Source organism: Egretta garzetta, unplaced genomic scaffold, assembly GCF_000687185.1.
Source record: "Egretta garzetta isolate BGI_Z169 unplaced genomic scaffold, ASM68718v1 scaffold350, whole genome shotgun sequence".
Lineage (NCBI taxonomy): Eukaryota > Metazoa > Chordata > Aves > Pelecaniformes > Ardeidae > Egretta > Egretta garzetta.
In genome coordinates, this window is record NW_009258273.1 from 389,697 (window position 1) to 402,786 (window position 13,090).

Here is a 13,090-nt window from a genome sequence, read left to right on the forward strand (position 1 = left end):
GCCGCCCTTCTTTCCACAGACAGCAAAGGCAAAACCCAGGGACAGGCATTTATCCCGAAAAGGAGGGTAACGGTGATTTGTTTTAAAAAATATGTCTTTAATCACTGCACTGGGGAGAGCAAGGGGAGGAGGGGGCTGCCCGAGATCCGGCGGGGGGGCTGTGGTGTGAGGAGGGGGCGGCGGCGGCCCCCTCACCTCAGTCTGTGGACTCCAGCACGGACTCGCTGAGGGCCAGGTCCCAGTAGTGCTCCGCGCCGTGCTTCTTAAAGTGCTCCCGTGCCATGTTCTCTGTGGGGCACTGCTTAAATTTCATTTCGCCGAAGCTGCGGTCCTTCGCTGTGCCCTGGGGAGGAGAAAAGGGATGCTTTTCCGACCCATCTCCCAGGGAAAGTCATGGGAAACACACCTCCAAGCGACTCAGGGGAACCCAGGAATAAATATTTTTTCAGGCTGACGCATGCTTAGGGGGAGCGCTGCACAAGGACAGTGCAGGGGAGACACTCCTAGATCTGCTGCAGCTCAAGAAACGCGATGGGAAGAGTCAGAGCAGCAGGTTTGCCTCCGATGCAGCGCCTCAGAACGCGGTTTCTGCCTCAGCTGCTGTCAGACAGGGCTCGCTTCCCTCCAGCCTAAGCCTAAGTATTGAACTACACCCACGACTCACCTCCCAAACCAGAGAGCATTTGTTTGTTTTCTTAACGGACTCCTCGTCAGACTCATCATCATCTGGAAAAAAGAAAAACAACCCAACCAATAAAGCTAATTTTAGTCCTGAAGGCAGAGGAAGAGCTGCTTTCACCACCCCTCCGTGCACAGGTTGACACTTACCCTCTCCCTTTGTGTTCGATGTTTGCTCGTCCCATTTTATTCGATGAAGCATAAGACGTTTGAATTTCTTCTGTGCTTTCGGGCCTGGGGAGAATCGAGACTCAACATTCACAAAAAGAGGCCTTTAACCTTTTTAGGAGGTTCTAAAAAGCAGCAGAAGCCAAAGGACGCCCACAAACACTTCCCAGCATGCCCAGCCGACCAGGCGCAGCAAGTGAAGCGTGGCCAGGCCGAGCCAGCACCAACACCCTTGGGATGGCCAAGCCTTTCCTGCATCCTTCGGCACAGCACTCAGCTCTCGGCCACCTCAGGGTTTCCTGCTGCCAAACAGGCTCTTCAACACCTCATAAAACTACTTAGAACCACGCAAACAGTGAGGAACTGCGCCAGACTGAGTGCTGAGGCTCTCCTTGCTCCAAGCATCCGCTCAGAGCATCAAGGATTTGGATCAAATGCTTTTCCCTTCAACATTGACTGCGCTAGGTTTTCTAACTGGATTACAGTGCACTCTGCAGTCAGTGCTAACCCCGTTAGAGCTGTAATTAAGGGAGTTTCAAACAGCCTTGTCCTTCCGTAACCCTCAGCCAACAATTTTCATGGTGATTTTTACTAGAGGCAAGCTTTTGAACGCTATGCCGAGACCAAAAGCCCGCCTCGCGAGTCCTCACCTCCTTCTACCACGACCACGTTGACATCTTTGTGTAAAACCACCACGCCTGTTAAATACAGCTGGCCAGCGTTCGCCTCGATTTTGAATTTTTTTGCTGGATTGCTCAAGTTTCTGACCCTAAGGATAGGATAAAAAAAAAAAGAAAACAACACAAACCCAATGTTTGTGGGAAAACAGAACTGTTATCACCAGCTGTAAGAGCTCCCTATCCTGCCTTGACTGGATCCAGCATTTCCCCTCCAGTTCCTCAGGGGCTTTACTCACACCTCGTTTGTTATTGGACTGTGTCTGTCCCTTCCCATTCTAATTTTATTTAGATCTTGAAAGTTCCCTGATTTCTGGACACCAGTGAGCCAGGTTAGCTCTGACAGCCAGGAAATTGCTCTCCTCATCAGAAACTTCAATCCTAGCTGAAATGCTCCAAACCTGACACGTGTTTTTAGTGCTTGGCTGTAACAGGAGTTAAGGGCAGAGTTCATGGACGTCTCTTTCAGGACAGCGTAATTGCTACAAGCCAGGATTCTTTAAAGCTTGATGGAAACCTGATGAGGGGGTGCACAGTGCCACTACTGAAGGCTGCTCCTCTCCATCAGCACCTTTCTATAGGGCATTTGTCAGGCATATTTAGACAGAGACATATGGTGAACCATCTGCCCGGAGCGCCCAGCCCGACACTCACCTGTACACAGCTATGTGAACTCCCTGCGAAACGTCTTCTTTCAGTTTTTTAACCTTCTTCGCTTTTCGCTGTTCTGCTGTGAGCTTTCTCGCAGCATTTGCTTCTTCGTGAGCTCTGGATGCAAAGAGAGACGCAGCAATAAGCAAAACGCAGCCTACGGCGTACCCGTTACGGCATCAAAATGGAGCCTTCTTTTCCTAAGCACTATGTTCCACAGATCCCAAAGCAGCTGTGAGTCCTGCCCGCATTTCTGCCTGCACCTGCCTGAATTAAAAGCACGTGGGCTTTTTTAATCCAGTCACCAGTCCAAATTCATCCTCGGTTTCTTCCCCAAAAACATTCATTAGTAACAACTGCGACTGTGATCATCATCGTAAGAAACTCGTTTAATATGGGGCTCGAGGCCGCTCTCCAGCGGCAAGAGCTGATCACCGAGACCCAGCTCCTCCCAGGCCTCGGCAGCTGAAATAGGCTACAAGAGCAACAGGCAGAAAATCACTGCTTCTGCTCTGCTGCATCAGTTCAAGGATTTTGTTCTCTACAAATGAATGCAGTGTCAGCACTAAATCCAGCTAAAAATGACCCCAAAAAACCCCGGTACAACGCGCCACCTACTTCTGTCTCTTCGCCATCTGCGCTCTAACATGAGCTTCGACTTTTGTTGGGTCCTGAACAGCTTCCGTCCCCAGTACTCGCATCAAGTTTGAAATTCTTACTGCAAGGGAAATGGGAGAAGGGCTGTGAGGGGCTCCTCTTGGACACGGGGGCTTGTCGTAACGGTAAAGCACAGAAACACCACGCATGCTTGCGGGCTCATAAACCGACTTTGATGGCTATGGACCCACATTAGCCTGGAGCTCTGCTCGCAGCCTGCCCGCCGCAGCCATCATTTACCTTTGGGCTCTGGTGGTGGCATCAGGCCCAGCCTGACTTTCTCTTGAAGCTCCTTCTGGGCTTCTCTCCGAGTCTGTCGCCGTAATTTCTTCTGCTCTTTCTTAGTTAAATAAACACCCAGGGTCACAGGTGTGTCACTGTCCACTGGGAAGAGAAACAAAGCGAGATAAAACATCAATCTGCTTTTGAAGAAGCAAGGGAAAATACTGCCTGCAACCATTACGCCCGTACCGCGCTCCGTTATACCCACACTTTATCGACAAACCCGACCTCTGCAGCGCTGCAGGCTGTTTCCACCAAACCACAAACCAGGAAAACAGGTTTGGGATATTTTTTTTTTATTTTACTGAAAAGTAAAATGACTGTGGTTCTTTTACATCCCTTCCTCAGCGCAAGAAGGTCAAAACCAACCTGCTGGAGATGAGGACCTCATGTCTGCACTGCTAAACCAGAGAGCACAGAGCAGGCCATTGATGGGTAAGCAAGCTACTGGTTTTATATCAGGTTTCCAAAAACAGGTCAGAGATTCTCCCTCCCAATTTCAGCTATCTTTGCAGAGCTTTCAGACTTAGCTTTGCACAATTTCTTCTCCTCACAGGGACAAGAAACGCTGGGCTGCAGTGCTGCAAGTGGGGGCTTGCATGCTGGGTCACCCCACCAAGCGCCAGCTGCTCAGGGTAGCTTGTGTCCAATTTAACAGGAAAATTGACCAAAACTGGGGCTGTACCTGGTGGGTTGAGCTGCGCTGGGTGCTCCACGAGGTTTGTGATCCCGAAGTACTCGTCTCTCTTTGAAGACGTTCCACCTTTGCTAGAAAGGAAAGAGTTGGGCGTCAATGCAAAACTCCCAGCGTGAATTCCTGCGTTCCCTTCAACACAAGCCATGAAAAAACCAAAACCCCCAATGCTTCCTTTGGGCCAGCCACAGGGGGTACGTGACAGGCACAAATCCCTTCCCAAAGCAGAGATCTGAGCTTGATGTGCTGAAGGAGACAGGCAGCAACGTCATATTAACATGTAGGTGTCTCCCCCATATCCACCCACAGTTCATGGTTGGGAGGCAGGCTTCCCACAACTCTGCCATGAATGAGACTTGTACAGAATGCTCACCCATGCTCACACACCAGCAACTATGGGCCAAAAAAATCCCTCGAACTCTACAGCAGCAAGCGCTCAACAGACCATGGCGTCACCCCCAAGTTTCCTCCTGCAGCAGAATGATCAAAACCTGGCAAGTAAACTACTTACAAGTCAAGGCCGTTAGGGATGATGTAGGAGTCCCACCACTCTATCTCCGGGATCTCCCCCTCTTTCAGCTCCTTCTTTGGGGTAATAAGAGCCAACTTGGTGGAAGTGTGTATCCCTGTCTTCCTGGCAGCCTGAGAGATCTCTGCCTGCAGTTTTTCTAGTTGAGCCTGAGAACAAGGAGAGGAAAAAGGCACATAAAGGTCATTCCAAAATAGCACAACCTTCAGGAAAAGCACAGTATGTATGCACCTGCCGATTTATTTTTCTTTTATAAAACAATCCGAAGCAGACCGCAGAAGAAACCACGCAGCACATGACAGCGGAGTGCTTTTGCAGAAGCTCGCAGACTGGCCAAAAAATCTGCTCTTATTACTGAGCCTTCTAGGAGCACAGAACAATCCCAAAGGAATGTCTCCCTAGGCATCACATCCCTGGACTTTTCTGTCTAATGAAGCTGCTCTCTCCCCTTCTCCCCAAGAACCTGGACATTTTACTGAGATTCCTTTAAATCTCCACCTCTAGGGTTATCACTTCTGTGGAAAGAACACGCGGCCAGAGAACCACCTATTCTCTTTGGCAATTTCCAATCTTTTGTCAAAAAAAAAAAAAAAAAAAAAAAAAAAAAAAAAAAAAAAAAAAAAAAAAAGAAAGAAAAAAGAAAAAGCTTGCTAAGAGGCTTAAAACACCAAGGGGACAGGCTCAGCCTAAGGGCAACCTGGTGGCCACTCTGCATTTCATAGTCCCTGTGTGCTGGATTCATTGAGGACAAGTCTGTTAATAGAGGCTTCACTTGGAGAGAAAGAGAGGGGAAAAAAGGCAGGGGGCAGAGATCGAAGAGAGCCAAAAAAAAAAAAAAAGAAAAAAAAGGAGATTTTTGTCTTTCATCAAGTGAAGCTAGCAGTAAGAAAACGCTTTCCACACACATATTGTGATTTGGATGCCTGCCTTTCCAACAAGTTCCAAGTGACTCTACTGAAAAACTCCTTAGTCAAAGCCAACACAGCATCCCTCGACATCCCAGGAGGGGAGAATCGACTCCCATCCCGAACCGAACCCTCACTTCTGTGCTGTCAGGTAGCATGGCAAGACCTCAAATACCTTCGTTCGCAACCTCTGGGCAATTTTCTCAAATTTGCCTTTTTCATGGAACTTAAAGGTGCGTTTCTGACGCTGGGCTGGGGTTATGGAGACCCGGGGGTCAAAGTAAGTGTTCGACTCCATATCTTCCGAGGGCTTTTCTTTAAGCTGTTGTTTGAACTGCTCTCTCTTCACAGCTCTGATGTTTGCTTTTAGGGTTGGCATGCGGTGAGTCAACTCAATCTCTTTACCAGTCGCATCAACAGTTCGGCCTTGCTCATCCAAGATCAGTGGCGTAGGCTTTGTCTGATCCTTCAGCTCCACTTTCCTGGTGGCAAGACAAGACAGATGGCATTAAAATGCGAGTACAGCATTAATTCAAAGGAAACACGAGCTTTACTTCCACGGTAAGCACCAAACCAGCCCACAACTTGTGAAAGGCCTCCTCATAACGCCAAATCTCAACTATGCCACAGAAAGGACTCAAATCTTGCGCTCAGAAGTTGGGAGTCTTGCCCAAGCAAGGGGTAACCTCCATTTCACCTCTTTAATATAAAATGTGTTTCTTCAGCAGCCGTTAAGGCCGCTTCTAGGGAACTAACAGCACGAGGAAACTCTTGGTCAGAGCCTCCATCAGCATTCTGGCCTTAGGCTCATCAGGATTACACAGCAAACGGCAGGTACTCACGGCGGTGCGATCCCCATCGCGTGCAGGTTGGCCAGCCCCACCATGTTGGCGTTGCCGATGAGCCCCGGTTTCAGGGCCAGCTGAGCCTGGATTCGGGCCTGCAGCTCCGCAGCTTTCCTGGCCTTCTCAATGGCATCGTTCATGAAGGTCGCTGCCTGGGAGGGCTGGATCGTGTTGCCGATGGGGAGACGTTCCGATTGGGATGAAGAAGAAATTTTTGGCTGTTGACAGAGAAAGAGGTTTTGTTACGTGCCTGTTCCAGCACACCTAAGTCAACGTGTCGTGGCTGAAATGGGGACCACAGGATTTGCCTGTTGCTCCCTGTAGGTACCTGTGGTGTTGGAGGACTGATGAAACTCAGCTGCTTTTTCCTCTCTTCAATCTGCCGAGTGGCTGCCTCCATCATCTGTTTGATCTGTGGAAAGAAAACTGGACAGTGAGTTTTTCTTGCCTCTATCAGGGGGAGAGAAGGGGTCCCCAGCACCCTTTTAGAGCTGCGAATGCACGCAAGCTGGCTTAGTGAGAAGAGAATTGTATCAAACTGCTCTAATCAACAACCTCCGGCTGTACAGAAGGAATCTAACAGCGCAAGCACTCGCTACCAAGACCATTTACTCCAGCTTATGCCAAGAGAACATCCAAACTTTCCTCACTCGAAGGCTTCACGTTATCATTAGCCTAACGCGCGAGCAGCAGCGAGCCTTGTGAAGCCAACACAGGCGACGGCAGCAGCAAACGAAGAACAGTCAGAAGCAACTGGCCATTCACTTGCTCAGCTTGTGATATAAATTAAGATAAAGTGAACATCAAACCATGTTGGGATTCAAGATCTTGGGCACGGGCAGCTCTGTTCCAGGGCAGAGCTCTTGTAACACAGCCCAGCAGACTGACCTGCAGCTTGGTAAGCATCCCAGGGCTCTCTGACGGCGGGCCTGGAATGACCTCAGGCTCATCCTCAACCTCCTCGAATCGCGGTATGCGCCGCTTCTTGACGCCAGAAGATTCCTTGGATACCTCAGAGTCATCACCAAACACATCCTAACGTAAAAAGGAGAGGAGAAAGCTGTGGTTAAAAACAAAGAGTTCTCACAGCCACTGTTTTAAGACGAGAAACCATCACGCGGATCAGATCCGGCACTTCACGGTCGGCACTGCATTGTGGTTCAGAGCTTCCAGGACGGCACTCGCAGGTAATCCCGCGTGAAGCCTGTGCCCTGGTCCCCCACCAGAGAAGCATCAATGATGATCCATGCAAGAGCTCGAAGGACAGGAGACATCACAGGGATGCCTCTGTGTAAAAGCCACCATGGTTCTCTCAGGTGGTCAAAGGGGTTTTTTTGGCACCGAGGAGATTTAAGGTCTCGCTCAGCTACCCAGCGAGATGGAAAAAGCCTGCCCACAAACTGACCTGAGCTAAAGGTCAGCTAAAAAACCTAAGCTAGACCGCAGGCTGGGCTAAAACGATTTCCATGTCTTCCACCAACTTCAGAGGGTTTGGTCAAGGAAGCTGCGCTGTTCTACAACGTCCTCCCCAAAAGGAGGATGCAGCCCCCAACCCAGGGCAGGCTGGGACACCCACGGCATTCCCTCACACTCCAACCCAGCCGACTCCAGCTCAGATCCAAAGATGCCGCGCTCAAACCGAGCCGCTCCAGAGAAGCGCAGCTTGGAGAGCAGGCAGAGCAACAACCACGCTGATGGGACTCGCATGCAGCGTGAGGGTTGCAAAACAAAAGGCGAGGTGTGCTTTACACGGAGCTCTGTTCAAGCACGCCCCAGCTCGTGAGACTGCGGCCACGGGTTTCATCCAGTCAGCGCCTGTTTCGTGTACGGTAAACTGGCTTTGTCCATGCGACTGTGTTACTGTAAGTGTGTGTGTCAAGGTGTTATTTGAAAAGAAAATATACACACCGGTCGTAAGCGTTAGTCGCAATCCCTTCTTCACTATAACGGTTCATATTCTACAAGGACACTTCCTCATCCAGACACAGGTACTTCTTGGAAAACCTATAAGTTCAAGAGAAAGGACTTGCCCATAGTATAAAGTGTGTAAACCGTTATGTTTTAGTTCCTGAAACTTCCCAAGCAACGACCTACCCCACGAGAGTTAACCGAGGAGAGAGAAGGCAGGCCAGGCGGCACGCTGAAGACAGCGAACGCGACCAGTAAGTAGCATTCTGAATTAATCCACCGCTCGTTGCTGTAAGATCTAAGTGCGTGAGCACAAATTCAACTCTAAAACCTGCACTGGGGTGGGGGAGGAAGACAGCCTGCAAGCACAACTGTGATCTGACAACCTCGCTTGACCATCTCGTGTTACAGCAGGGTCAGGACACATCCAGATCTTGATGGAGGGCTTCCAAGAAAGGTAATTACCCAAAGAGGGTTGGCAATTTGGCAGGCGGGACACCTGTCCCCAAGCCAGGAGCCAAGAGAAGAGGATAGGTCTGCTCTGCCGCTTCCCAGCCCTACTTTCAGGGTAGCTGAGAACACCGTTAACCACCTGTGGTCACGCGAGACACCCTGGCAGATGCTTCGCTGGAGAAGAATCAGCTACTCCACACCCAGCCCCGTCCCTGCTCCACTCTGCCAGCACAAAGTCCCCTCTGGCACAGGCTGCTGCTCCCTCCTGTCCTGCAGCACACTGGCCATGGCCACGAGGAAGATGAGGATGAGATAGCCCGAAGGTGGGCACAGTCTGAATTCAACTTCTGAAGAAAGGTGGGATTCCACAGGCATTAAGTTGTGCCATGGGGCTGCAAGAGTCACCCTGCAATCCTGCCACCACGAAGCAGCAAGCAGCGATGGGATTGACAATGTCCCTACCTCTCTGCCGTCTCCCCGAGAAGTCAAAGGAGCAGCCAAAACCTCGCTTTCTCACAGCCCTGTGGCAGCTCAGCCCAGCGCGTGGCTGTGCCAGCCCCATACCCATATTAAAGTGGAACTGCAGCACGGAAATATTTGAAAGACACTTATGGGCACCTCTGTTGTGACCAAGGAAGCTGCAGGAGACTGAAGTCCTTTCAAGCTACCACTGCTCTCAGGGGGCTGGGACATGTGAACCCAAACCTGTCTGGATCGGTACATTGGGCTGCACTGCGGCTCCTCAGGCTGTACCGGCTCCGCAGGACGGAAGCTGTTTTAAGGTACTGCTCCCTAACTGGTGAACATACCCAAAACCCTTCCCTGGCACCAGTTACAGCCTCAGCCAGACAGCGGGAGAAAAAGCAAGGTTCTAACAGAAAAGAGGGAGCGACAGCAGCTGTCTCCCAACACACCTGAAGAGATCCAAATCCTGTACAGAATTATTCTAGCTCACAGAGGTTAAGAGCTGAGTAAAACTGTCACAGAGAAACACGGTTTGCCATAAAATAGGAACCTCAGAAAAAGCAAAAGGAAAACTTACTTTGTAAGCGAGGAGCAGCAGGGAGAGTAGCCCCTTTTAAACTCGGTACGCGAGTGATGGAAAAAATGCAATTCCAGAAGATGGCGAGTAAAGTCTTCAAGAGAAGAAAGGAGATGAAAACAGGTTTGGATGCACGAGACTTCCACCATCCCTGACCAGTGTTAGATGGGAGAAACACCAGAAAGCTATTAAATCCCTGCTGGAATTAACTTTGTGCTACGATGGGGCTTGTCAAAAAGCACCCTATGTTGATTCCAGATGGGGGGGAAAAAAAAAAAAAACAAAACAACAAAGAGAATGAAATCCCACTGGATCACCCACCACAGAGCCCCGCTCTCACTTGCTGATGGAGAGAAGAGGGTGAAACACGGCGCATCTGGGCAAGGAAGAGCAACGGGAAGTTGCTGAGAGCGCTTATCCCAGCACTGCCAACGAAACCCCAGCACTGCCAACGCAAGGGTAAAGAGTTCTGAAAGGAAACGGAGAGCTGGAGCCCTGTGAAGTCACTCTGCTGTGCAAGCCCGGCGGAGATCGTTAAAGAAACCAAAAGCCCAATCTTCCACCTTGGCGCTACCTCATCTGAAGGTAAAGAGAACCGAAAGGTAAAGGCTCACACACTTCATCATGGAGAAGGGTCTTTTCTCTTGAACTTTAAGCGTTACGAGATGTACCTCTCTGGAAGAGGAAAGTGTGGCAGGGTACCAGCGCTGCCTCCACAGCCACCAAACGACAGAAATAAAAACCAATCAACAATCAATAATCACCTTCAGTTCTCGTTTCCGGTTCCGGTCACTGTTAGATTTGGAGTGCCTGGAGCTTCGACCTTCCTCCACCGCTTCAAAGAGCTTGTCCACAAATCGCAGGGTGGAATCGTCAAGGAAGGGTTTGAGGTGGTCTGGAAAAGAGGAGGAGTTGTGTGAACGGCAGCATTCGCTGCTTGGGATGAGCAGGAGAACGGAGAATTGGCAGAGACTACGAAGCTGTAAAACACCAATTCAAAGGGAAATTCAACCCCACTGATGCAGCAGGGGTATGAACGGGGCTCCAGAGGCCTCTGGGATCTGCGGATTCGGTTGTCAGGAGCTTTAAATTCTGAGGGATTAAGGCAGTCCAGGCCTCGCCTAGAAATAATTAGGGCTCTAATGGTCAAAAAAACCCACCATGGGTTGATTTTTTTTTTTTGATGCCTCTAGAAAAAGAGGCCTTACATTTATTTTTACCTCCTCGGTTTTTGTAACACATTCCAAGGCTTTTGATCGCGTCTCACCTGCCCGCGTGGATTTGCACGCACTCACCCCTGCCTCACTGAGGCTGAGTCAGAGTCACCCCCATGTACGCTCGAGAGCTTCCAGGTTTTGGGGGGGCTATGGTGTGCGTTTTCTTTTGTTTTCTAAAACTAGCTCCACACAAACCAGATTCCACACCTGCAAGGATGGCATTCTCCCCACGGCCACTGCCAGCCACCACCAGCGACAAAACCACGACCTGCCGCTCAGCTCAGCATTAGGTCGGTCTTCCGGGAATAGAGAGAGCGAGTTTAAATCTGATTTGGGGCTATTTCAAGGCTGATTTGAGCCTTTGAGTGCACCTATTTTCTCCGTCAAAGGGGTCTGACCACCTCTACAAAAGGCTATGGGGTCTGGGTCGGAGCCCGCAGGACGTACCGGCTGCTTTCTTTTTGTCCATGCCCTTTCCGACGCAGTTGAGTGCTGCGGTGACCACGGTGGGCTCCGAGAACCCCAGGACTCGCTTCACTGTCTTCTCGATCCATGGTTTCAGCTCATCCAATTCCCTTTTGGAGAGCGACATCTTTGCCAGGAGCTTCACTGAATTACCTTGCTTGTACCTGTAAAGAAGATGGATGAGAAAACCACAGACAAGTGAATTAAAGTATCAGATTATCCCTGTGCCGCGCTTTTCTCCTTGAAGAGAAACCTCGGAAGCGGTGAAAGCTCCCGGAGATGAGTTTTGCTCCCTTATTTTTAAAACTCAAGCTAAAAGCAGACGAGCCACACGTGGAGGAAGGGCGAGGAGCCCACGACCTGAGGGGAGAAGATGCAGCATCAAGCCCTGCGAAGGGAAACGGTGCTTGCAGGTTACTCTGCAGGGGAAGCCCTGCGCCTCCGATGTCCCACCAGCCTTCCCTCACCGATGACAGAAAGACGTACAGCGAGCACCGTACCGCTCCTCCCGCATCCAGGCTCCACTTCTGCGGATGGATCCCCCCGAAACGGGATGAGAACAGTTGGTCTCGGGGTGTCCCCTTGCGCCTCGGCTTCTCTCCGAACTTCTCTTGGTTCTTTTTGTGGCTGGGCCAGTTACTAATGCGCCTCAAGACCCACAGTCTGCGCTCAATAGGTGCAGAAGAGCGACTGCAAGCCTGCCTCGCACGACGCGAGCTAAACGCCACTTCAAGCGGATGCAGAAAACCCTCCCGTGCGCCCGCTCACCCTTAATTAAGTCTCTTTCCCATGAGGTTCACAAACTACTTCAAGCACGCTCCGCTTCACCGATGCTTAAAAGTTCAGCACGTGCCCGACTGCCTCCGCGTTCGCCACTTAAACCAGCAGCCGCTGTCAGCGAACTCAAAATTACATTTTTTACGAGGCAAAAATTTCTCGCCGTTAATCGTCAGCGGTTCTCACACCCGCAGTCACAGTCTGCAGATGCAATAATGTTTAATTAGCGCCCGGGCTCTAATCTGATTTGGAAACCAAGTCTCCTTTATCTGGAAACAGGAGAAAATCTTCTTAAGGAAATATGTTTGACCTGGGCATTTCTTCCCAACGCGAAAAGGCCTCAACGTGAGCGCGGGGTCTATTTTAAATATGGTTATCATTGCTAAAACTGAGAATTAAGAGCCTGGGCATCAATTCTAACGAAGGATTTCTGCATTTGGGGTCTGGGAACAGCAGCTCAGAGAAGTAAATCTACAGGTTTAAAGCAGCAACAAGGTGGCCCTGAAAATCTCTGTAGCCTTCCACTTTTTACAGCAGGTTTGTCAAGAGATAATATTAAAAAACCAGCATCAGATGCAGGCCAAAGGAACATTATCATAGAATTCCACCTACAAGTTCTGAATTTGCAGCACGTAACGCTTCGGGCCAAAGCCAGAGGTTCAAGGCAAGCGGAAATAATAAATGACTACAGTGACACATTGACAGCTTGGTGCACGCACGCTATTAAATACAGAACTTCTATAATTAGTGCTTCTTTCAAACTCTATCTTAACCTTCAGCTTCTATGATCTAACAAGGACCGACAGAAGAGCACAACACTGGGAATAGCGGGGGAGCAAACACGCCGTTCAGCCTCCGTAGGGAACGCCGCCACCGGTGCTCGCAGCACCCTGGGGGCTCCTGGGCACGCACAGGGAGTCCACAAGGAACCCGGTGGAGAAATAACACGCACGTGAGATTTTAAAAATATATATGTAAATTTATAAAAATATATATACAGGCACTAACCGTCTTTACGTTGCTTCCCGGAGCGGTGAGAACCTGATGCTCCCGCGGTGCTGCCGGCCACAAAAACCGCTTCCTTCAGGGAGAAGAAAGGAAGATTTCAGCTTGGCCGCCTCAAACCCGCAGCCGAATTCCCG

At 50.1% G+C, this 13,090-nt stretch overlaps 1 protein-coding gene across 4 annotated transcripts; it reads right to left on the reverse strand.

Annotated features, from left to right (window-relative positions):
- Nucleotides 1-101: 101 nt before the first annotated feature.
- Nucleotides 102-13,058, reverse strand: PRPF3 (pre-mRNA processing factor 3). Of its 4 annotated transcripts, XM_035890628.1 has the most exons (17): nt 12,957-13,058; nt 11,940-12,149; nt 11,154-11,335; nt 10,254-10,384; nt 6,975-7,121; nt 6,415-6,498; nt 6,084-6,304; nt 5,417-5,723; nt 4,319-4,485; nt 3,799-3,881; nt 3,072-3,215; nt 2,793-2,892; nt 2,178-2,291; nt 1,497-1,615; nt 829-912; nt 665-726; nt 102-343 (listed from the first exon to the last, which is right to left on the reverse strand). In XM_035890628.1, exons 3-17 carry the CDS (start codon nt 11,296-11,298, stop codon nt 197-199), a joined length of 2,055 nt encoding a protein of 684 aa, XP_035746521.1. In that variant the 5' UTR covers nt 11,299-11,335; nt 11,940-12,149; nt 12,957-13,058; the 3' UTR covers nt 102-196. The 4 variants fall into 4 exon arrangements, with proteins under 4 accessions (XP_035746521.1, XP_009633318.1, XP_035746529.1 ...); XM_009635023.2 differs by lacking the exon at nt 11,940-12,149 and having other exon boundaries at nt 12,957-13,055; XM_035890636.1 differs by lacking the exon at nt 11,940-12,149 and having other exon boundaries at nt 12,947-13,049.
- Between the last annotated feature and the right edge of the window lie 32 nt (nt 13,059-13,090).